The sequence below is a fragment of the Halichondria panicea genome, chromosome 14 (genome assembly GCF_963675165.1).
Source record: "Halichondria panicea chromosome 14, odHalPani1.1, whole genome shotgun sequence".
In the NCBI taxonomy this organism is placed as follows: domain Eukaryota; kingdom Metazoa; phylum Porifera; class Demospongiae; order Suberitida; family Halichondriidae; genus Halichondria; species Halichondria panicea.
This window is the reverse complement of record NC_087390.1, coordinates 2,387,366-2,412,455: the sequence shown is the minus strand read 5'-3', so window position 1 is coordinate 2,412,455 and position 25,090 is coordinate 2,387,366. Positions and strand designations below refer to the sequence as shown.

General features: G+C 40.2%; 2 protein-coding genes across 24 annotated transcripts in view; both read right to left on the bottom strand.

The window, feature by feature from the left end:
- Positions 1–1,250: 1,250 nt before the first annotated feature.
- LOC135347543 (TNF receptor-associated factor 3-like) lies at positions 1,251–4,544 on the bottom strand. Its single transcript, XM_064545581.1, has 6 exons — positions 4,240–4,544; positions 3,986–4,139; positions 3,062–3,226; positions 2,891–2,968; positions 2,660–2,737; positions 1,251–2,167 (listed from the first exon to the last, which is right to left on the bottom strand). The coding sequence occupies exons 1-6, from the start codon at positions 4,353–4,355 to the stop codon at positions 1,415–1,417; spliced, it is 1,344 nt and encodes a 447-aa protein (XP_064401651.1). The 5' UTR covers positions 4,356–4,544; the 3' UTR covers positions 1,251–1,414.
- Positions 4,545–6,494: 1,950 nt separating this feature from the next.
- Positions 6,495–25,090, bottom strand: part of LOC135347541 (TNF receptor-associated factor 3-like) — a 39,199-nt gene continuing 20,603 nt past the window's right edge. For 12 of the 23 annotated variants that reach the window (XR_010398429.1, XR_010398413.1, XR_010398419.1 and 9 more), the window contains 18 exons: positions 20,653–20,711; positions 19,676–19,827; positions 19,307–19,584; positions 19,137–19,209; positions 19,017–19,088; positions 17,521–18,766; positions 17,068–17,221; positions 16,435–16,599; positions 16,257–16,334; positions 16,048–16,125; positions 15,249–15,971; positions 14,056–14,242; positions 13,490–13,547; positions 12,911–13,004; positions 12,458–12,560; positions 12,198–12,242; positions 11,580–11,613; positions 10,749–10,807 (listed from right to left, as the gene is read on the bottom strand). Coding sequence is in view for 1 of the 23 variants with exons in the window: in XM_064545580.1 (XP_064401650.1) it covers positions 14,969–14,986; positions 15,249–15,971; positions 16,048–16,125; positions 16,257–16,334; positions 16,435–16,599; positions 17,068–17,221; positions 17,521–17,630 (1,326 nt within the window). In the remaining 22 variants the exon portion in view is untranslated. The other 11 variants (XR_010398416.1, XR_010398430.1, XR_010398418.1 and 8 more) reach the window with 11 other exon arrangements.

Sequence of the window (25,090 nt, the reverse complement as noted above, 5' to 3'; positions counted from 1 at the left end):
CTACGGTTCCTTATACAGTGGCGTAGGAAACAATTTTTCAATGGGGGGGCTCTAGTTTTTTGAATGGACAAAAAAGTCTGATTATCTACATAGTGCAGCTTGATCTACTTAAAGCCTAGAAAGATGGGGCGGGGGGCTCCAGCCCCTGGAGCCTCCCCTTCCTACGCCACTGCTATATGTATAGTGTTCCCTCTTCCTATAAGGTTCTCCCTGTTCCTAGCTACAATTCGTAGTGTTGATACAGTTCCTGCTGTTTCCATGGTCCAATTGTTCCCTCTGTTCCTACTGTTGCTATACGGTTCCCAGCTATATAGTGTTCAGTCCTACAGTTCCTATAGCGTTCAGTCCTATACGGTTCCTATATAGTGTTCCCAGTGTTCTCTCTGTTCCATTATTGTACTGTTTCTATATATACTGTTCCCCATCGGTTCTTGCATTGTGCCTATACTGTTTCCCAGTGTTCCAAGTTAGGCCCTGATAAATGTGACAGGCTCTGGGAAAAAGGCCATATTGGAGCAGATATTGGTATTGAGCAATGGCCAGATTTATGGACTGCGGTGTATAATCTCATAATCATTTTTCTTAGCTTATAGTTATCTACAGTCTTTCTACTACCTCTCTATAAAATCTGATGCTCTGATTAAGTGGGTGTTTCTCAATACCGCTATTTCAGAACTTTGAGTTTCCAACGCGCATAACTCAGGCATGAAAAGAGGTATGTGCAAACTAAGCATATCAATGCATAGGCAATTCTTTGCTCTATCATCTGGTATTTAAATCTCAACAATTGTAGCCTGCTCCAATATGGCCTTTTTCCCAGAGCCTGTCACAAATTATTTTTTTTTCACGCATTATTAATTCTTGAAAAATGTGCCTAATATGCTCATAAAAAATCCAATTATTCTCAAAAAATTCTGACGTAAACATAAACCACAGCACACATGCAACTACGACTTAATTAATATAAATTCAATCATGATTCTCAGTGTTATCTTGCTGACTCACTGAACTGAATCCATAATTCACCTTCAGCATTTTTTGCTAATGAAAACATTATATAATGCAAAAATGATCTTTACCAAAAGGGGGGACGTTGATGCTAATTATTCTTTAGACACCTATGAAGGCTATGATGCTAAAATTATTCCGAGCATAATGTATCAGGGCCTAAGTATTACTAGTACTGTTAAAGTGTTGCAGTACGTAGGAATCTCCTTTACTCGTTTAAATTCAGCACGAACATTTAACAGTAATGAATAAAATAATTATAGTGAACATTGCGTAAATAAATAAAGCAGTGTTTTGAGAATAAATAATGAACATTATAAATATTGCATATAAGTTTGAGTATAGACATGAAAAGGAGTACTCAGCACACAAAATAATGATGGTGTCAAGTACTCCGAGACTTTTGTCATTCATTGGTCAGTCCAGTGGTGTTAACCTTGCATTTAAGGAACAAGGTATCGTCCTTGACGTAGGAGACGTTGTCAAGGACAGAGACGAGAGCAAATGTGGGACAGCCTGAGGCAACATTCATCTCATTGCGTGGTCTCTGGAATGATGAGGACGTTGGTTCAGGACGGAACGACTGGACAATGTCTCGCTGCTTATTCTGGTCCACCAAGGTCAGAGTGACTGCCTGTCTGAACGGCCAGGGGAGGAGGGCATCGTACTCTCCTCGCATTAGGGTAATAAAGAACGACAAGTGAGTGCCCTTCCCAGAACCATCGCCATTCATGTAGAGTCTCAGGCAGAGCTTGTATCCATGGCGACTTGTATAGAATGGAGCAGAATACAGAGATACAGTTTTCCCAGTTCTAGCTTCTTGTCTTCTCCTAGTGACTTCGGGGATCTTCCAAATGAATGTTCCATCGTAACTGGCTGCTTGAAGTGTTTGTAATAGCAGAGATACCTCACTGAGTCCATCTTGTAGTTGGATAATTGCTGACTCAGCTTTGACCACAGCATCTGTTACTGGTTGCAGTCGTGACTGCACCTCAGACCGAATTTTGCTAATTTCAGATTTCAAATCGTCTGTTTTGGTATCTATTAAGGCAATTTGGTGCTCAAGAGATTGCTTCATTTCTTTGTTGGCCATTTTCAGTAGTTGATTGTGATATGCGGGGTACTCTTTTGCATGTTTCGTTAGGTCCTTGATGGTACCCTGCAGACCAATAAGAGCGTTAATTTGTAACTAAGCAATGACATCATTTACGAGCACGTAATTGCTAACCATCAGCTGTTGACATAAATAAATAGGTTTATAAAAACCAGAGGAGTGTTCAGTTACACAATAGTAAAGAAGCAATAACCTACAATTCTACTTTTAATAGAGAGACTGGTAAAGGATCACTTCAGCTGCAAATATTTAGATCTACCTCGAATAAAGGTCGCGTGTAGAGCTAGGCAACGTGCAAGCTCAGGCTTCTTAACTTTTTGCTCGCTTTTATACACAACGACAAAGCTTTAACATTGAAATCTGTCATTGTTAAAACTATCCATGCTGCGCTATGGAATCTAGGTAAGCAGACTCATGTGTCACAAACCGACAAACAAATCAGACGACTACTGTACCCGCTGGCTGTGGCATGGCCTCGGGTAAAAACAAACCAAACGACGCTCACACGCCTCAGGTAATTAATGTGTGTAAACATACCTTGTAAGTGCACCCCAAGTCCTTGTAGTCGCATTCCCTTACTTGGTGAGTGCATACTGTTTTAGTATGCTTTACCATCTGTGGGGGAGTGAGTAAAGGTCATCAACTAAACAATTTATTCATGGGGTGTTCTGGCACTAAAACAGGAAATGACATTCTTGAAAATGTACTAACAAAGGCAATGAATTTCTGACCACATCACAAGAATTAACCTCTGACATTATAACTGACCTCTCTCCTAGGTAACCTTTCCCCACATCCATTGGGGCAGTAGTCTAGTGCCATCTCACACTCTTTCTGAATGTGAACCTGTGTGTTTGGGAATCGTGATGATTAGTTTGGAGTTCTAAACGGCTATAGCATTATATCTTTGAGATTAATGAAGCACAGTGAATAACTTACATCTTCATTGAGGGTGCGTTGTCCACACCATCGACAAGTGATCGGGTTGAAGTTGCATTTATTGTTGAGGTGGTCCTGTAATTGACTCCTAATTAGTTCTTCTTTACAGCCGTATATTGAGTTGGTGCATTGTACTGATCCAAACTTGCAGGACTTCTTATGCTCCTGCAGAAACACAGACAATAGACACATGTGAACAACAAACTGGCGTGAGACAACACCGACACAGACTCAAATATTTTGGCCACTAATATCATCAACAGACAACACAGAGCCTACAAATATTAATGCTAGACAAAAGATCAGGATCAGTAAACTATAGCTATTCATAGAGGAAGGAGCTATTACAACTACCTGGTACTGTTGTCAAAATACCCTAGTATTAAAGTTCAGGAAATCCATGAATACCACTGGAAGCCACTGATTCCGGGTACACGCGTTGTACTTGTATCTATGCATGTAAATGCTGGTTCTCAGGTTTACATAGCAGTGGCGTAGGAAGATTTTTTGGAAGGGGGGCTCATAGTAGTCTGGCCACGCTCTCCCCAGCTTCGTATTCTTGCAAAGACTGAAAGAGGCTGGAATTCGAGACTAGGCTCATAGATCAATCATCATCTCTGTGGTAGATCTATCACTTTGCACTTTAGACTTTCGAAACATAGCCCATAATTGAAATAATCACGTAATTTACAGTTTAATAGCTACCTGGCTGCAGCTAGCTTGCTATAGCTAAGCTAACTCAACAGTTCAAGCTAAACATTGCTCTCCAACAAGGGGGGCTCCAGCCCCTGGAGCCACCCCACTTCCTATGCCACTGCATAGGATCAAGAATATGTCAGCTCAGTCTCGGCATAATAATTAAGGTCTAGTCAAGGAGCTAACCAACTACAATAGTATTAGGCTCATCGCATGCACTGTGTTTACCTGATAGAACCTGCTCTCCCCCTCCCAGGGACAGGACTGGTTCAGGCACTTGAGGGTGGTGTTCCGAAGCTCGTACTCCACTGCCTTGTCTCGGAAACAGTTGGCCACAATGTTCTCTTCACCGCAGGACAAACAGATGAACTTTTTCTGGCCTCTATAATAATAAGTTGGTGACAATGACAGTATAATTATCTACTCCAACTCACCATGAAATGCTTTAATAAGTAATAATGCAGCCTTATTTATATACGTACCTTTCAACATAGGAGGTGTAGCACTTGCCACACAGTCTATCTCCACAGTCACACTGGTATGGATCGTGGAACACATACTCTTTACAGCTTACACACGATAGTGTACTCGAACTCATTGACTTTGACTACGATAAACTTAGATTTTAGACTCATGATTTAAGCTCAGTACTTTTATAGTCTACCGGCCTAGCTACATATACATGTACGTAGTACCAGGAATGCACTCCTAGATCCTGGTACTAGTACATGTACGACAGTAGAACCATCTACGGTATGGTAGAACCAGAGGAGGTCTGACATCACTTGAACTTTCACTAATTATGACCTTTTAATGACATTCCAGGCCAAATTGCTTTTCGTTTTTGCTGACTTAGCACAAATAATGCTGACTCGGCAGTAAAATAACTGGATCTAAAACCATAATCCTGATCCTAGCTAGCTAACTATGGCTGAACGTGACAGTGCCAAGAGAAAGCTATTTCAACAGTTTTCAACTCCTACTGCCAGTGTTGATGTAACACCCAAGGCAGCCAAGGCCAAGCAGCATGAGAAGCGACCCCAGAGTCGAATTCCCCTCAGGAGCAGCTAGTCATGGTTGAACACAGAGCCAAGAGAAAGCTATTTCAACAGTTTTCAACTCCTAGATCCTACTGCCAGTGTTGATGTAATATGTACAGGAACACCCAAGGCAGCCAAGGCCAAGCAGCATGAGAAGCGACCCCAGAGTCGAATTCCCCTCAGGAGCAACACTATGACTAGATCTAACCAGCTGGTCATGGTTGAACACAGAGCTAGAGCTATTGATGAAACAAAGCAATGTCGACAGTTGTCCACTCCTACTGCCAGTGTTTATGTAATATGTACACCTGTACCCAGGGTGGCCAAGGCCAAGCAGCATGAGAAGCGACCCCAGAGTCGAATTCTGAGCAGCACTAACCAGCTAGCCATGGCTGAACATGTCAACAGAGCTAGAGCTAGTGGTGAAAGAAAGCGATGTCGACAGTTGTTTCCTTGAATAATGAGACAGGGATTGTATGTCCAAGCCATCGCACATCCTGAGCTGATCGAAGAGCATCTTGGTATCTTTGCTCCTTCTTGCTACCAATACGCTTAAATTTTAGTCTGTGACATCTCTGTGTTAATGTTGTCTCTCAAACATCCTCTGGCTCACTATCAGGCTCACTAGCACTGTCACTGTTATGTTAGGAGTGTCACTGTCACTGTCACTGTCACTGTTTCTGCCATTGCTGCCTTCATCCTCACTGCTACTGTCGCTGTCGGTGCTCATAGACATAGGGTTAGGTCCAGTAGCCATCAGATCTTAATAGCGATAATCATATATAACCAGAGATACAAAAGAAAGGGGATTGGAAACGACCGCCCACGCCCTATGTAAAAGGACTGACATCCGGTGAAGCACTCCGTGTAATTATTGCGCTCGCAAATAATTACATGGAAAAGTTTTATATCCCTGGTTTCTAGCTCTCCTATCCACTAGAGATCACTCAGGGCCTGGGAGATACTTGAGAGAAGTAAGCTTATACCACTGACAAGCTCTAAGTCCGTTGTCTTTACTCTGTTTCCAATTTTTTTGAGTTTAGCTTGAATTACTCTATGTCAACTTTTCTCTGTCCCTCCTGTGAAGTCAAAACAGCAAAGGACATTGCTTGACTTGGTTATTATGTATCTAAGTGCTACATAGAATGGCTTCATGCTATAAATAAGCTGTACTGTTCATAAACGTTTGCAGTATAGTCCTTCAAACTGCTTTAGTATACTTTTAGACACGCCACGGGCCTGTCCCTCCTACGACTTCATAGTAAAGGCTATTTCTTCTTGCATAGCATTTATTTGTCTAGTAATAGTGGCTGCATGGCTTAGTGGACTTTTTAGAGCTAATTTCTCTTTACTTTTTAGAAAAATCAACATTAAAAATGATCAATTTCACTGTTTCTATGTACAGCACATTGTAGAGCAGTCAAGACTGGTAATGAGCATGCTGACTATAAATATAATCCTTTGTAGTTTTAGCCACGCCCTATAACGCGGAATGCTTCACGCAAAAATTTCGTAAAAATTTCGTTTCCAATCCCTTTTCTTTTGTATCTCTGATATAACTGCATGCAACTGGTTTAGGGCTTCTGTCACAATGCAGAAACGCAAGGAGACGCTACTGCTGAGTCAGCATTATTTGTGCTGAATCAGCATAAAACGTAAAAGCAATTTGGCCTGGAATGTCATTAAAAGGTCATAATTAGTGAAAGTTCAAGTGATGTCCGACCTCCTCTGTAGTAGAACTAGCCAGATAAAGCTAGTTGGGCGGAGCCCGACCGTCCCCGGGTTTCAAGCTTATGTCAGGATTTGTCTTGCTTAATTATGTAACAGCTGATAAGCAGCTATGAATAATCATTAATTTTTATTCTATGAATATTATTATTCTGAAGTGGGTGTTAACCAATTTGACCTTGCTTGAGGTTGCGCAACGGATGTGACACAGACCACAGCAGAAATGCTGCAATCTGATTGGGCTGCAACTATAGTTGCAGCAAAGACATATCCTGATAATATAGGCTTGAAACCCTACCTCCCGTCAGGGACGGTCGGGCTCTGCCCAACTAAGATAAAGCAAGGCCAGGAATTTGATTGCCTGTGACATCCATCCGGGTCCCATTTAGCCCCGCCCAACAGCATTTTGTCAACTCGACTTGGCAGGGCCAGGTCCACTGAGTCGGTGGAGACCATGGGGTGTGAATGCTTGATTGCTCCTCTGTCCATAATTATAGGTAATGATCGAAATGTCATGAATCGTGAGTGAATTTAAGGTTTATGACCAGAACACTTGAAAAATGCCTTCTGCAGTTCTGAGCTGTAGAATTTGTAAGAATTGATCTGGATCGTCCTTAGTACCACTAATACGTCCTCTAACTTTGATCAAAGCAACCAAAGCCACTACTTCTAATGAAAGTGTCCTCGATCCGTCCACCGCCATTAAGTTTTCATTACAGTTCACCGTTGCCATACAATCAAACAATTGGTTCAGATCCGTTCCATGCAGCTCACATGCAGTATTTCTCCACCTACAGTAGAACAAAACTGACAAGAGTGCACTGCATCCTCCACCAACGACCCTCTCCCCTCTGCATTGTCTGTGGAAGTATCTATTACATTAGCTGTGGTTTGCACATCTCTCAACATACCTATAGTCAGTCGTATAGTCTCATCCTGGTTAGCCAGACCATCGAAGTAGTGTAGGTCTGTCAAATTTCCTTTGTTAGTCTCTAATATGGAGAATAGAGCCATTGTATCTAAATGTATACATAACCATAACATTTCCGGCATAACATAGCTAAAATGACACCATAGAAGCACATGCATATACCTCGAATGGCACGACTCTTTGCCCATTTCTTCTATACAAGCATATTTCAATAGACTTCACCATGAATAGAAAATTACGGCTTAATTGCGTTTCCTGTTACTGGTTAATAAGCGCACTTGGTTAATAAGGACACATCAACTAATAGAGGCTTACTCTACATATCGGGTCAGCATAATATAGTCAATATACTCACCTTCTCAAAAACTGAACCAGGAGTGATCGACTCTTTCAATTAGTGGCATTCAAAAAATTAGTGGCTACAATGGCTGCAATGGCTGCTAAGTGATTGCACAAGAAACTAGGTATACGGCAACGCACACGCATGATTATAGTCTCGCGCAGAGTTGTACAATCAAGGGCGTATATATACAGTGCATCCAGTCTAGAGAGTAGAATACAAAAATAGGTGAGTAGTTGTACTTAAACTCGAGATTGGAACATTTCTAAGAAATTGTGCTGATACCATTGTATAGGTAAAAGAAAAATATTTACCCAAAAGTTGTTGTAGCGGAAAATAATTTTAGGTAACAGGGGTGATCGTAAAAAAATGTATGTAACATTAATTATCTCCGGAACTAAAGTATTTCTAGACAACATTTTCTTATCAAAAGTTAGACAATTTATTCAAGCTTACTCTGTGGACCTTAGCCGTAAGATCTTCTTTAAATCTCTCCCTAACCGAAACGATACTAAAAACTAGCAATTTTGAGCACTGTGGAAGATGTGTAGATATTATTTTAAAACACATTGCTATTGTCTCCCTGCAGGAGGCTGTCTACTGGAGAAGAGGTGAGGTGGGCAGTGGTGTCGTGGGTGTGGTCACAGGGCTCGGTTGAGACCTTCGAGGATTGAGGGACATCCCCCTCTCCATCACATCAGTACAGGGATCTGGACCCGCATTCAGACACACTCAGGTGAGCAATTATATAGATGTTGTGAAAAAGTTCCACACCTTAGCCGGAAAACGTTGGCCTTTTCTCTCCCTAACCAATAACTCAATTGGGTACCGTTTTATTAATCCACCACCTTATGTTGTCATGGAACACTTTTGGATATGTATGTTGTAGCTTATTCATTCACCTACACAACGGTATCAGCATATTTTCATTTAAGTACAACTACTTACACATGTTTGGTATTCTACTCTCTAGACTGGATGCACTGTAAAGGCATGCAACTCATTATCTAGTACACGTAGCCAGCATAATTCAAACGTGGGCGGAAGGATGTGTGAAGTGCATTCATGCACATTCATCTGCCCATGTTTAAACTCTGCTCTTTTGCTGTTACATTCCCTCTCTTCTTTTATACACCTTTGGTACAATTTTAGGAGATTTTAGGAGAAAGGAGGATCATGTAGAGAGTGTAGAGAATGAGATTTGGATATAATTATGGATGCGTGCGCATAGCTATAAAAGTAGCAATTACATCAGTTATTGGTTAGAATCAGTCTCTCTAGAACTCTGCTTTCTCTTTCCAAGAGTAGTAGTGTCGAGTCGTTGTTGGATGGCTTCGATCATGTGACACTCTTCTACAGCTTCAGTGCAGCATAGATACAGGATCTAAGGCTACAGCCGGCCTATAGCTATCCTCCAGCTAGTACGCTTGTAAATTATGCCAATTAGTATAGATCAGTTTGGAGGTAAACGAATGTAGCCACACCTAATTCCGCATTCCTGAAGCATGACATACATACGTACATATACAAAGGTTTTCTGAGATACGATGCAGTATATATTAGTTGCCTCGCGCCTTAATTATTTTACATGAGCGCTTAGCAACTAGCAACAGTGTGTGAACATGACAAGACAACCATTGAAATTGACATGAATAGCATTGACAACAGCTGACTACGTTATAAAGGCTTCTGGAATGGTCATTGTGTGGGCGTTTAAAATATGGTGTGTAATCAATGACAAAATTAACCGGTGTAAATTTAGATAGGCCGTTCCAAAACTGGACCCAAAAATGCTGACAATGCAGAAAGTGACCCTCAGAAAGTGAGTATCTCACAGAAAATGACCTTCAGAAAGTGACCCTCAGAAGTCGATGCCCTCAAAATACACAAGGAAACTATACCCTCAGAAAATCATACCCATGCACACACAAAGGGGAACTATGTATATACCCTCACCCATACAAGAGAACTTTAACTAGCAGGAAATTTACCCTCATACCCACACCACATAATGATATTTACTGTACCAACATCAATATTGAATTGAAGGTATGAGTATGGTCCCTGTCAGTGTGTTCGTGGGTATATGATTTTCTGATAGGTGATATCTTCCTGTTGTGAGTATGCGTGGCATGGGTATGATTTGCTGAGGGTATTACTATATAGTTTTCTTATGTGAGCAGAAATTCTGAGGGCACCATTTTCTGTGGGTCACTTTCTGCACTGTCAGCATTTTTTGGGTCCAGTTTTGGTATGCCACATCTAAATTTACATTGGCTAATTTTGTCATTGATTACACACCATATTAAAACAACAAACGCTATGAATACAGCTAAGTGTACAACAGCTAACTACGTTATAAGGCTTCTGGAATGGTCACTGTGTGGGCAGTTTAAAACAACAAACGCTATGAATACAGCTAAGTGTAGTTCATGCCTTGCAATGGTGTATATCATGTTCAAGAAGCTTCCTGCCTAAGACAGTCAGTAACACAGAATGCGTTAAGCAAAACTTTGCACTTAAATTATGCAGATTTTACGGTTTGCACAACAGTTGTCCAGCAAGGGCATCGTAGCAAAATCCCAAACTAGCTTTTTAGGTTGTCAGCTATGATGTATAAAAATACTAGAGTAGACTCAGTAGAGCTAGTTCCTAGGAGGCTGACTTCTTTCATGAGTACTTATAATTATTGTATCATGTAATGAGTCCTTACTTGTTGTTCCAGACAACTGTAGCTATACAGAACAAGGATTGATACAATACTCAGCATAAGATGAAGCCTACAGCTTCCTAGCATAATGATATTCATAGCTATTATTGCGGTTGTACATGTGCCGTGGAATGGAAACCTCATAATGTTATAGTTACCATTGCTCATTAAATTGTAAAAATAGTAACAGACATACATGTATAACTGTTTTTGAAAATGACATAAGCAAACACCTGACTCACCAACGCAAGCATTGACTGAAGAAAGGAGTCCATTGTACTGTGAATAAAAGCTCGATCATCTGAATTAAAAGAAAAAGAATACTCTTAATAATGCACAAATTTTGAGTCTGTGGAATATTGAAAACCGCAATGGATTGAGATAACCCCAGCGAAATAGATTATATGAAAGGCTATTATTGTTACACCTTAAAAGGGGATAACTATTAATAGCACACACCCCAGCATTCTGCTGCATACTTAATTAACCATAGATAAAGCAGAGAGGGATGTTGGAGCAAAAGTGACCTACTCTTGCCATCCCTGTCCCTCGGTTTTACTCGAGGCTGTCTATACTACTTACAACATGGAAGAAAATCCAGGCTGGAAAAACAGTTGAGGAGATAAACGATTGTCTTATATAGTAATTGCTGTTAGCTGCTAAACTTACACTCCATTTTCATACTTAAAAGGCTATACAGTAGACTCTCGTTAATCCGGTCACCCTTGGGAAAGTGCATGCAGCTTGGCCGGAATAGCGAGGTGGCTGTATTTCAGAAAATAGCCGTGGCTACAAAAATGACCTCTTCAAAATCTAATGACTAATAAAAGGTGGCCGTACGTACTTCAGAGAGCCGGAATAACGAGAGTCTACTGTATGTGTGACCCAGGACACTACTTAGTTTAACTAGCTATATCCACTGAGGAAACAAATGAAAATGACAATGGAGAGTGCATGTTTGTGTGGTTTTGAAGTCTGAATTGCAATAGCTTATTTGCGCAAATTCAAAAAGATTACAGCACTTGTTGCGCAGCATCAATAATATTTTCTATGTAAATTTGCAAATAACTTACTAACAACTCTTCATTCTTTTTAAAATCCAGATTGCTGAAACATAATTGATCTTTGATAACTGCACACAGTTATACGTACAGCATTATATATATACTTGTAGGAGCTGACAACTAATGCTGAGGTATGGTGACAAAGCTCAAATTAAAGTCATGTGATAGTTCCCACAGCAGCAAACACTATAATTATTACATGCAGCATGATCTTAAGAGGTCTGACTGTGCACTAGCTGTTAGGTATACAGCTTAGCAAAAATGAGAGAATGGGCAACAATCCAAGTAAAGGAAACTCCATACTCCATACCGATGGTGTTCCATAATTAAATCATGTTGTAATTAATGAATGCACACAGGCAACGTTCTTCCACATGTAAAGTATTCATGAATATAATTAACAGTTAGAAAATCGGGTGATTTGTCATAGTTGCTATTGTATTGTGGGACATGTGCACTGCTAACTTTGGGGATTGATCATGATTCCGATACCAGTCCCAACTACATAATTTATATTATCTTTAGCCACAAGTTAGTATCAATATAAGCACATGTGACGCAGGGTTAGGATCAGTTACCATCACATGTGTTCTGTGTTCCTTATTATGAACAAAACAATCAACTCACCAGCGAAAGTTTTCTCGTAGGAACGACTCAAGTGTTTACTCAACACTAAATGAGTGTGCATGGGGAAAAAGAACAAATTACATGTTACGGTATAACTAATAACTCACCACGAAAACAATGACTCAATAAGCACAATCACACTCGCAAACAAAGTAAACACAATAATAATATTCATCTGCACGCTCATTTCACATCATCTCAAACAATTACTTAATTAGCTATGACAGCACACATAATTATATGTGGTTCAACCCACTCACAATCCAACCACAGCTCTCTTTCCTCCCCCTGCCCTCCACAAGATCTCCCCTAGTGCTGACACCAGACCCTCTCTCCTCTCATCAGCTAGGGCTGGGGCGGGGACTAGAGAGATGTGTGTGTGTGTGTGTGTGTGTGTGTGTGTGTGTGTGTGTGTGTGTGTGTGTGTGTGTGTGTGTGTGTGTGTGTGTGTGTGTGCGTGTGCGTGGGTGTATGTGTGTGTGTGTGTGTGTGTGTGTGTGTGTTAGGTAAGGGGGGAGGTATTCAATATCTATATACTTATATACGCAGTTTTGGAGGTGTCTATGGGATTTAGGGTACTACCTGGGCTTCTAAATCACACAATAAACAGCTGAACATTATTTTGCTACCACGTATGGCCACTAAAAACAGTGTGCAGGCCTATTTATAAGGAACCTCTCCAAATAGCCACCTCACAGTGTATATAGACTCACCTCTCGTTGAGTGGCTTGCTAGAGTCAGAGAACATAAGATGCTTGAGTATAAAGGTCTGCACTGCTGCCAGCACACCACAAGGGCCTCCATAAACTGTACGCATAATGAAACTGTACGCATAATGGAAGTAAGTAACGGCTTCTACCACAGAGTTTAGGACCATCCTTATCCATTAAAGTGTTTTTGAACATATCCTGGTCAAATAAGGTACATGTTGCTGCTGAGTTGGGCTCTGTATGGAACTATCACTTGTGCTGGCAACTACATTCACATTCGAAGGTGGAAAAGCTCTTTACTTTTATAATACTCAGGACCAGCAGCATGCACGTCCAGGACCAGTACAATCAGGGTATAGAGGCAGCCAAAATAATGGGGAATAGCAGGCTCATCACTCATCACAGGGCTCCATGCTAGCTCCCTATTGCATCTTTTTATAATTAAATTTGCTAATCAGTTACTAGGACTGGATCGTTGCCAGAAAGTGACGCATTTTCTAAGCCAGGTAGTGAATTCATAAGAGTTTTCAGAGAATGTTTGGGGAATGTTTAGGGATTTTTATATAAAGACCAGGGACTTACCCAGGATCTATGAAGAAGGTTTCCCTTATCTAGCTGCTGCTGACTGGCTCTTGTGTTCCTGGAAATATATTCAAAATTTCAGGCGTACTCTGACAACCCCTAGACAAACAATGATTGTATAGACTTTGTTTGGTCGTTGAAAAAAATTGTGTTATCAAACCAGCTAGCAGCAATAAATTATAAATAAGAGTACAAACATATAAGCATACGAGTACATAATTTCTAATGAGTGAATTATTATAAAAGTCAATTAGGCCATGCAAAGTCAATTTGTAGTTTCTCAGGCCCTCGCGCTTGGAAATTGGCTACAAAAAAGTTAAATATCACGTGACCTCAAAATTAAAGGCACTAAAAGAAAAGAAAAGGATAAATTTGTATGGTGTTTTGGTCATGAATATAATTATTACTAGTATGCACTTCCGCTTATAGGGGTGTGTTTCAATTAAAATTCTATGAATATCATTATCATTAATATTTATCAAATGCCTCAATCCGCTTGCTATTTTAGGAATAATAGCCTGAGAAACTACAAATTGACTTTGCATGGCCTTACTGTGGGAACATACCTTATAAGTACCAAGTCCTTGTAGTCGCATTCTCTTACTTGGTGAGTGCAGAGATTATGAGTGCACACTGTTTTATAGTGCTTGACATCCACTTTCCCCCAAAATAATTTCCTCCTTGTTTATCTGCTTCTCTTCTCTGTAGCTAGCTAGCTGCACAGTGGACAGACCCCAGGGTCCAAAATAACACCTGTGGGAAGTGGGTAAAGATCATTAATTAAACAACCTCAATTTAAGGAACAAAATTAATTTCTGAGTGGATTTTGGATCTCTGTTGTGTCTAAATCTTGCCAGTTGTTACATCAACATCATTATAACTGAATGGATAATGTAGCAGGCTTAAGTACAGCAGTGGCTATATTTCTACTGTTGCTAACGTAATAACGAAGAGATCGCTAGAGGACAGGAGTCTGGAGAACAGAGATACACATACCCACCGAGGAAATAATGAAAATGGCAATGGAAAGTGGGTTTTTGTGTTTTAATAGTGATCATTAATTTTCACAGCTAGATTAATGAGAAGCAAAGTGTCGCAAGCTAGAGTCAATTGCAATCGATTCTTTCTTTGTATAAAATAGCTGGTTTATATTAAAATTTGGGTGGAACTCCTATACCCATTTATTTTTGCAGTTCTTCAGTACTCAAACTGCACCTGTCTTTGTGAAGTTACAAAAAAAATAATTATTCAAGTTGTGTGCTGTGTAGCCTGTGTTTATGTCTACGGCTTCAATTCTGATTTTTTTACATGCATGGACTTGCCGAAAAAATCATATATACCGGCACTTGATTTATGTGGAAATATGTATTATCTAGCAATGGACAGATTTTAATTATGACTCTGATATAACTATGGTTCAAAATGCAAATAAATATTACACAAACAAATAACAAAAAAAAGTAATGTTCAGGTTGGTAGTTAGATCTTGAGGTGCATCTATGGTTCGAGTACGTGCATGAAGAGTATAACACACAGACTCTTTGCAAATGATATGATTGATCCTATGAATAATGCCAAGGGCGTATAAAAGAAGAGAGTACACGTAGCTATAGCAGAATTCAAATGTGGGCAGAGGAATGTGTGAATGTGCATGAAATTGCTCTCTTCTTTTATACGCCCTTGGTAATACTATATCATTTGCATGTCTATAATCATGTTGAATATGTACTCCAAGACAGTTTTGTCATTCATTGGTCACCTTGCATTTAAGGAACAAGGTATCGTCCTTGACATAGGAGACATTGTCCAGGACTGAGACGAGGACAAATGTGGGACAGCCTGAGGCAACGTTCATCTCATTTCGTGGTCTCTGGAATGATGAGGAGGTTGGTTCAGGACGGAACGACTGGACAATGTCTCGCTGCTTGTTCTGGTCCACCAGGGTCAGAGTGACTGCATGTATGAATGGCCAGGGGAGGAGGGCATCGTACTCCCCTCGCATTAGGGTGATAAAGAATGACAAGTGAGTGCCCTTCCCAGAACCATCGCCGTTCATATATAGTCTTAGACAGAGCTTGTATCCATGGCGACTCGTATAGAATGGAGCGGAATACAGAGAGACGGTTTTCCCACTTCTAGCTTCTTGTCTTCTCCTAGTGACTTCGGGGATTTTCCAAATGAATGTTCCATCGTAACTGGCAGCTTGAAGTGTTTGTAATAGCAGAGATACCTCACTGAGTCCATCTTGTAGTTGGATAATTGATGACTCAACTTTTACCACAGTATCTGTTACTGGTTGTAGCCGTGACTGCAGCTCAGATCGAATTTTGATAATTTCAGATTTCAGATCATCGGTTTTGTTGTCTATTAAGGCAATTTGGTGATCAAGAGATTGCTTCATTTCTTTTTTGGCCATTTTCAGTAGTTGGGTGTGATATGCGGGGTACTCCTTTGCATGCTTTGTTAGGTCTTTGATGGTACCCTGCAGACGAATAAGAGCACATAAGTACATTATGATTATACGAGTGCATAAGTGAATAAATGCTGTGTAAACATACCTTGTAAGTGCACCCCAAGTCTTTGTAGTCGCATTCTCTTACTTGGTGAGTGCACACTGTTTTAGTATGCTTGAGCATCTGTGGGGAAGTGGGTAAAGATCAATAACTAAACAAACTCAATTTTAGCATGGCAGCATCATTTATTCACAGCACTACAGGATATGATGATTATGTTTAAAAAGGCCATTGTCTCTGAAATCAGAACTCACCTCTCTCCTAGGTAACCTCTCCCCACACCCATTGGGGCAGTAGTCTAGTGCCATCTCACACTCCTTCTGAACGTGAATCTGTGTTGAAATGAGGTTGTTTAGTTAATGTGTTTTGGGAATCAATGAATAGTTGGAGATTCTAAATGGTATAGTATCAGTAACGTAATTATTAACTTACGTCTTCATTGAGGGTGCGTTGTCCACACCATCGGCAAGTGATCGGGTTGCAATTGCATTTATTGTTGAGGTGGTCCTGTAATTGACTCCTAATTAGTTCTTCTTTACAGCCGTATATTGAGTTGGGGCATTGTACCGATCCAAACTTGCACGAATTCTTATGCTCCTACAGAAACAAAAACACACACTTTGAACAGCAAATATGCTGGCATGAGAGAACAAGAGCAGCAACAACAAACATCAGATATAGAAATATTTTGCAGACACTCTAGACAATGAAATATTGGACGACAAATAAAATTAGCTCTAGGCAAAGCAAAATCGCTGCAATTTCTGAGTAAGTCACTACACTACCTGTCTACCAGCTCCTACAAATCCTATATACATGCACTATACACACTACCACTGCCCGTGTAAAACAAAACCCTTGAAAAGAGAGGTTCAAATACTTGATGGTGTTACAGGAACTGTCATGAATACCTGGAAGCTATACTATCTATACGTACATTCACTGATTCCGGTGGATACATGCATTATACAACTGAATGGGGGCATCTGAACGGAACAGGTTCCTCCTTGTAAATAGTTATTATGACATCGCATTGTGAAACTCAGCCAAGAAACTAAAAGTTACCTGATAGAACCTGCTCTCCCCCTCCCAGGGACAGGACTGGTTCAGGCACTTGAGGGTGGTATTCCGAAGCTCGTATTCCACTGCCTTGTCTCGAAAACAGTTGGCCACAATGTTCTCTTCATTGCAGGATGAACAGATGAACTTTTTCTGGCCGCTGAAGAAAATAAGATAACACGTGATCAACCCTGTAAAGGGAATAATAAAAGTTGTCTCTTCCGTGTTGTTTATTAATGCAGTCGGGTAGCCTCAAGGCATGATTTGGTAAGGGATGATCGTGATATAAAACACACAATTATAAGATGAGAATCCTCGTGTTTTATGCATTATACAGGTAACTCGCCCTCGTGCTTAGTTCGTGCTTGTGCCTGTATATTTCATATTTAGACACTCAGTCTCATCATCATGGTGCTAAAATTATTACTGCAATCATTCATTAGTTTACTGGAGTCTTACCTCTCAACATAGGAGTTGTAGCACTTGCTACACAGTCTGTCTCCACAGTCACATTGGTAGGGATCGTGGAACACATACTCTTGACAGCTTACACACACTAGTGTATTCATTGGCTTTGACTACCACTATATTGAACTTAATAGATTTTAGACTCATGATCTAGCAAGCTACTTTTATACTTGTAGCTAAAATAGATTATGATCAAAGCAAACAGACTGTTCTTTGAAGTCACATTTCGGTGACGTAATAAATTGCAACAGTTGTGCCTAGTCAGCAAAACATGCCTGCCTGCATGAACTTGAGGTAGACCAAGAGGTAGACCAGCCGTTCGTATAACGAACGGCTGGTCTCGAGGCTATGATGATGTGGAAGGTGCTTAAAATCAAAAGGCTTATGCTAGAACTAGAAATGAGTGAAAGCCAAATCGTGAAGAGCTAGGGTGCTCGTTTGGACATTGTCGTACATTGATGCATAGATAGTAGAGTACTATGTATATATGATTGATGTTAGGGTGTTCAACCCACATGCTATTGCAACTCCACCCAGACCCAATGCTATCGAATGAGAAGAAGCTGCTGGAGGAATTTATGGGGTGCCGTTTGTGTCAAAATCATCGCTTCTCCACTATTATGAGAAGCAAGGAAGATCATACAGTTCCACCCTCCACTGGGTCACTGTAGACTAAAATTTTCACTCCTAAGATCCACCATAATGTGCATCCATAGATTACTACTCAATCGATCTATGGTGCATCTGAGGCCCCGATCTATACCTTTGCTTCCGAACACGCCAACACCATCAATTGACCTGGCCGTCCACGAAAGTCAGGTACAATCTTTTTAACTTGACTGTAACAATAATTATTCTTTCCTTGTGCCAATCTTGTACATGAATCTTAGCTACAGAAAAAAAATTGTTTTAGCACACCTGCACTGCCTTACATGTACGTATGTGATGCTGGCATAGTCTATTTACATTCGCGGGTTTTCCCCACTATTTCCAGGCCCGAAATACAGATGTTTTTGCAAGCTATACATTGAACTCTGAGGAACAACAGGCCGGCGTGGTGCAGCTCGTCCACTAATTATCCGCCCACGTCGTGGGTTATTGCTTGAGTTGCATTGCGCCTGTCGGACCCCTGTATTGAACTCTATAAATGTGTGCAAAAGTTTCCAATCCCTCCTTCTAATTGAACTCCTTCATCGATTAGTCATCCATTGGTTAGGCTTCTCCTATGATGAATATTCTAAAAATAAATAGATAACACAGTCATGTTTTACACTTATAGGAGGTAGGAGGTAGACACACGCAATGTAATGCTAAAAATAGAACAAATAATTTTATAGTTGCAGATAATTAAATAGTCATTATAGTTATGGTTAGGGTGGGGAGTCCCAATCAAATATCAAAGAATTGTTTAAGATCTGTTCCAGCTCACAGAAGTATTCCTCTAAAACATACTGACAATAGTACACAACACAAAACCTCTCACTCACTTAGTCCGAATGCACAGCTCCAGTGGTGAGGTCAATGCATCTCCACCAACGACCCTAGCTCTCCCCTCTGCACTGCATGTGGGAGTACATTAGCTGAGGTTTGCACATCTCTCAACGTACCTATATATAGTCAGTTGTATGGTGGTTAGCCAGACTATCGAAGTTATAGCTGTCAAATATCCTTTGTAGTCTCCTGCATGTGAATATGGAGAATAGAGCCATTGTCTACATGTACATAACCATAAAATTTCCGGCATAGCATAGCAAAATGACACCATAGAAGCACATACCTCAAATACCAATGACTCTTTGGCCGATTCTTCTATACAAGCACATTTCAATAGATTTCACCATGAATAGAAAATTACAGAAGGACTTCAACAACTTAAGGCGTTCCTGTTACTGGTTAATAAGCGCACATCAACTAATAGCGCATAGATTAAGAGGCTTGCTCTTTCCCTATATAGGCGCATGCACTTACTAACCAGATTATACGGTATTGTGCACTTGCTACTGATCATGAGAAGCAAACAGAGTGACTGCAAAGTGTCAATTGAGGAGAGCGTTCCTGATAGAGAAAAGAACAAAAAGAGCATAGTCATGCTCACGTGGCCGTACTTTATAGATACTGGGCCAGCATAGTCAATAATTATACCCACCTTCTCAAAAACTGAACCAGGAAGTGATTCTTTCAATTGGCAATGTACGTGGCATTCAAAAAATGTGTGGCTGCAATGGCTGCAATGGCTGCTAAGATGTTTGCACAAGAATGAGGTAATAACCGAATGTAGCCACACCCAATTCCGCATTCCTGAAGCATGACATACATACATAATTATTATTATACAAAGGTTTTCTGAGAGACGATGCAGTATTAGTTGCTTCGCGCCTTATATTATTTTACATGAGCTGAAGACAACCATTGAAGTTGACATAAATAGCATGACAACATTGACAGCATTGACAACAGCTGACTACGTTATAAAGGCTTCTGGAATGGTCATTGTGTGGGCGTTTAAAACAACAAACAACACACGCTATGAATACAGCTATGTGTAAGGCATGGCTTTCATTGTGTAGTTCATGTTCTAGAAGCTTCCTACCTAAAACAGTCAGTAACTGAATGCATTAAGCAAAACTTTGCACTTAAATTATGCAGATTAATTACGGTTTGCACAACAGTTGTCCAGCAAGGGCATCGTATATAGCAAAATCCCAAACTAGCTTTTTAGGTATAATAATATGATTATCATTGTATATGAATACTAGAGTAGACTCAATAGAGCTATATAGTTCCAAGGAGGCATACTTCTTTCATAATTATTGTATCATCTAAAGTCTGTAATGAGTCCTTACTTCAGACAACTATAGCTACAGAGCAAGAATTGATACAATATAAGATGAAGCATGCAGGCTGCCAGGCTCCTAGCATAATGATATTCATAGCTATTGTTGCGGTTGGAATGGAAACCTCATAATGTTATAGTTACCATTCATAATGTTATAGTTACCACTCATAATGTTATAGTTACCATACCATTGCAGTAAAAATAGTAACAGACTACTATGTAACTGTTTTTGTGGACATGGAAAAAATGACATAAGCAAACACCTGACTCACCAATACCTGACTCACCAACGCAAGCCTTGACTGAAGAAAGGAGTCTATTGTACCGTGAATAAAAGCTCGATCATCTGAATTAAGAGACAAGTACATAATAATGCACAAATTTTGAGTCTGTGCATTATTGAAAACCGCAATGGATTGAGATAACCCCAGCGAAATAGATTATACAAAAGGCTATTATTGTTACACCTTAAAAGGGCATAACTATTAATAGCACACACCCCAGCATTCTGCTGCATACTTAATTAACCATAGATAAAGCAGAGACGGATATTAATTGGAGCAGAAGTGCATGACCTACTCTTGCAGTTGAAAACAGTTGAGGAGATAAACGATTGTCTTACTGTTAGCAATCCTGCTGCTGAACTTACACTCCATTTCCATACTTAAAAAACGTTGTTCACTCATCCAAGACTACACGGTAATCAAAATAGAAATACAGCCAGTCAGTTGTGCTTAGTAAAGTAAAGCTAACAACTGAATGGATAACGTAGCAGGCTTAGCACTGTTGACAACAAAAGCTATAATTATTGTTAGCTAACGAGGGGAGGACAGGAGAACAGAGAGGGAGCGATACCCACCGAGGAAACAAATGAAAATGACAATGGAGAGTGCGTGTTTTTGTGTGATCCAATAATTTCTATGTAAATTTGCAAACACTTATACTAACCACTCTTTTAAAATCCAGATTGCTGAAACGCACTTGATCATACTGATAACTGCACACATTATACGTACAGCATTATATACGTGTAGGAGCTGACAACTAATGCTGATCAAGGCATGGTGACAAAGCTCAAATTAAATTCATGTGATGGTTCCCAGCACCAAACACCTTACATTCACAGTCAGACCTGTTACAATCATGCTGCACTAGCTGTTAGGTATACAGCTTAACAAAAATGAGAGAATGGGAAATGATCCAAGTAAATCAAGGAAACTCCCTAACTGGTGTTCCATACTTATGGTGTAATGAATGTACATACAACGTTCTTCCACATGTAATGTATTCATGAAATTTACAGTTTTATTTTAGACATAGTTCCTATTGTGGTGGTGAACATGGACACTGTAATAACTTTTGGGATTGATCATGATTCCCATGACCAGTCCCAACTACATAATTACATACATGCAATTATCTTTAGCCACAAGTTAGTATCAATATAAGCACATGTTAGGATCAGTTACCATCATGCACATGTGTTCTGTGTTCCTTAGTATGAATACCAAAACAATCAACTCACCAGCGGAAGTTATCTCGTAGAAACGACTGTGTTTGCTCAACACTAAAATTAATGAGTGTTCACCATATGCATGCATGGGGAAAGAACAAATTACATGTTTACTTAGCAACACTTGTAATTATTTATAATAAACTTCCCTGACAAATATCAAATTCACTTCGGTTATACTGAATTATGTCCCCTTTGAAAACTATCACAGAAATAAACATCATGTTGACATGGAATCAGAAAGGAAAGGCTTTGTTTTCACCACAGCAAAGAAAGATTAAAATCTTCCAATATCTTTGTTACGGTAGGTTTATTCTACATGAACTTATACCCTTTCAGTGATACAATCAGGCTGGTACGTGGGTGTGTATTGCTTTCCTGGGGCCCGTCTCTACTGATAATAACAATCGTGTAAATGCTGAGACGAGCCGGTTTGGTGACACGTACCAGCCTGATTGTATCACTGAAAGGGTATAAGTTCATGTAGAAAAAAAACAAGCTTTTTGTTCGTTTACAATAGTTTTTGAGACTGTTAGCTAGTTGTATCCTATAGGTTGCAAGTACGTACTTTTCATTCAAGTGGGCATATAACACTTATTCCGGACATCTCACGTGGGCTATAATGATCTGTTCCAATTATACCCAGACAATTTATTTTTTGCTGTCTGAGAAATTTATACATACGGTATAATCATCACTAATGTTATTCATTGCAAATTGATACAATATGTGGTTGTGACGTAGGCTGGACAGCAGAACGCCTACTACGGGGGGTTTTAAGTGGAGTTTCATACTCTTCCTAATGAACTCGGTCACATGAACCTCAACGTACTAAATAAGTCATTCCGTGGATTGTTGTATCATAATGACATTCATGACCGGTTGTGGGCGCGTGGTTAATTACCGGTTTATGAAATTCCTGGACCAATTACAAGAGTTCTACGTTGGAACTTGACCAGGCGTTCTGTCTGTAACAAATTAACGGCCTAGTCTCGAGGCTACACAACACCCCCCCGTGCTACATTCAGCGCCATGGAGACTACTATAAAATAACAAACAAATGATCAATAATCAAGGACTACAGGATTGACCTCATAAACTGCAAACTCTGGGTTTAAGGGGAATTTCTCATTATGAACTGTCTGCGTCTCAGTTCAGTTGAAAGCACTTGCACCAAACCTCTAACCTACTCCCTAACCTAACCATGCAACCTCTTTCCTTTGCTTTTCATGTTCACCTCCCCATCAAAGACGTTAGACACTGCCACCCAGTCAGTAGCAAGCTAACCTTGCAACTCCTGTGTGTATAGGGAGGGGGGCATGACCAGCATACACGTATAATAGTCATCTAACAGGATAATTATATTGAAATATCTATCGAGGAAAACATTTACGATAGAGAAAAGGAACAAAAAGAGCGTAGTTGTGTGAACATTGAGATGGTAGTTGTAATACAAACCATGTTCCGTACAAGTATGTCACACTACGTCACATTTTAAGTGGGTGCGTAGTTAAAAATGATATCAGCAACACACAACCTCTGCACACAACAAGCAATACAGGTCATGCTACCTCCAGCCCACATTTGATTTTATTCATGGCTAACAATTACAAGTGTTAGTGACAGATTAGTCCAGAATGTGTGTGGGAGTTGGACTCTCTGCGCCGAGTTGGTTTATCAGATTACTCTCGCGTGTTGAACTCCTGTTGCTAATAATTGCATAAGAATAATTTCACAAGTGAAATTAGCAACAGTGTGTGGTGCAACATGACAAGACATGACCTAGTTAATGACTTACTTACAGCGTAATAACAGGAGCCCATAAAGAGAAGGAGCGGCTGACTACGGGGATCACATCCCGTAAGTGGTTATGACCGTATTTCCATATATGCAGAGTCACTTAAGTGGGTGAATCCCTACACGTGTTATACGCAATGCAGGGCTGCGGTTTGTAAGCACTTAGTCACTTCCAAACAAGGAAGTGCGGTTTCACCGGCAATTACGGGATGTGATCCCCGAGTATACGTTGAAGTTAGCCGCTCCTTCTCTTTATGGGCTCCTGGTAATAACAAGGGCGTATAAAAGAAGAAAGGGCATGCAACTCCAATATCCATGGAGATACTGGCACAGTTCACCACCATAAACTGTGTCATATGACACTGGCACACTGTTTCCTTTGACCTCAGAGGTCAAAATGCAACAACTCTAAAAATAGCCATGCACACAGGCTTAACTAGGCTTCTGGAATAATCTTTTGTTATGAAAACAATCACATGGTAGCTATGAATACAGCAAAGTGTAAGGCATGCCATGCATGGGTGTTGTTCATGTTTTAATAAGAAGGTACCTACTACTAAGGTACCGGCCTACTACTAATTTGCGAGTATCAAACATGATTTTTGAGCACTTGGCATAAATCGCAAATATACCTATACCAGAACTTGTACAACATCACGATCCTTTCCAGAACGCAATGGTTATAGATAGCTTATTATGCCTCGGTGCGCATGCGCAAGCGAGGTATATGGTAGTGTGTTTGTGTCTGTGTGTCTGTGTAGACTGCTACAGGTGCTCAAGGATGAATCAAGTGCAAGTAAGAGTTTCTATAGGCTTCTTGTCATGTTTACTTGGATTATTATTTGTGGATTTCCAAAATAATGCTTCGTTCTCGAGTTATGCCTATACTTGGAATGCCATTGCAGCCTTTTCGGAAGAGCACGTAGCCAAACTTGTTTACCGAGTGTTGCTACGTATACTCTACTTAGTAGTTAGCTCTGCACTAAAACGTTAGCTATTGGTAGCTGCAAGAGTGAGAAGAGAGCTGCAAGGCTCTGCATGCTGATACAGCCATTAATTTTAGACTTGAACTTTTGGTATCGATTGTTTTTAACAACAATCATGGTTGCACTCAGGACCAGTAGCACATCTAGGACCAGTACAATCAGGGTAGAGGCAGCCAAAAGAATCGGGGAATAGCAGGCTCATTGCTCATCATAGGGCTCCCCATGCAGCTTTAATTTATTTCGCGTTTTTTTGCTCACTCATTAATTAAAGTTGCTAATCAGTTGCTAGGGGACTCCATCGTTTCCAGAAATAACGCATTTTCTAAGCCAGGTAGTGAATCAGGTAGTGAATTCATAGGAATTTCCAGACAGTGGTTAGGGATTTTTATATAAAGGCCAGGGACTACCCAAGGGTATATAAAGAAGATT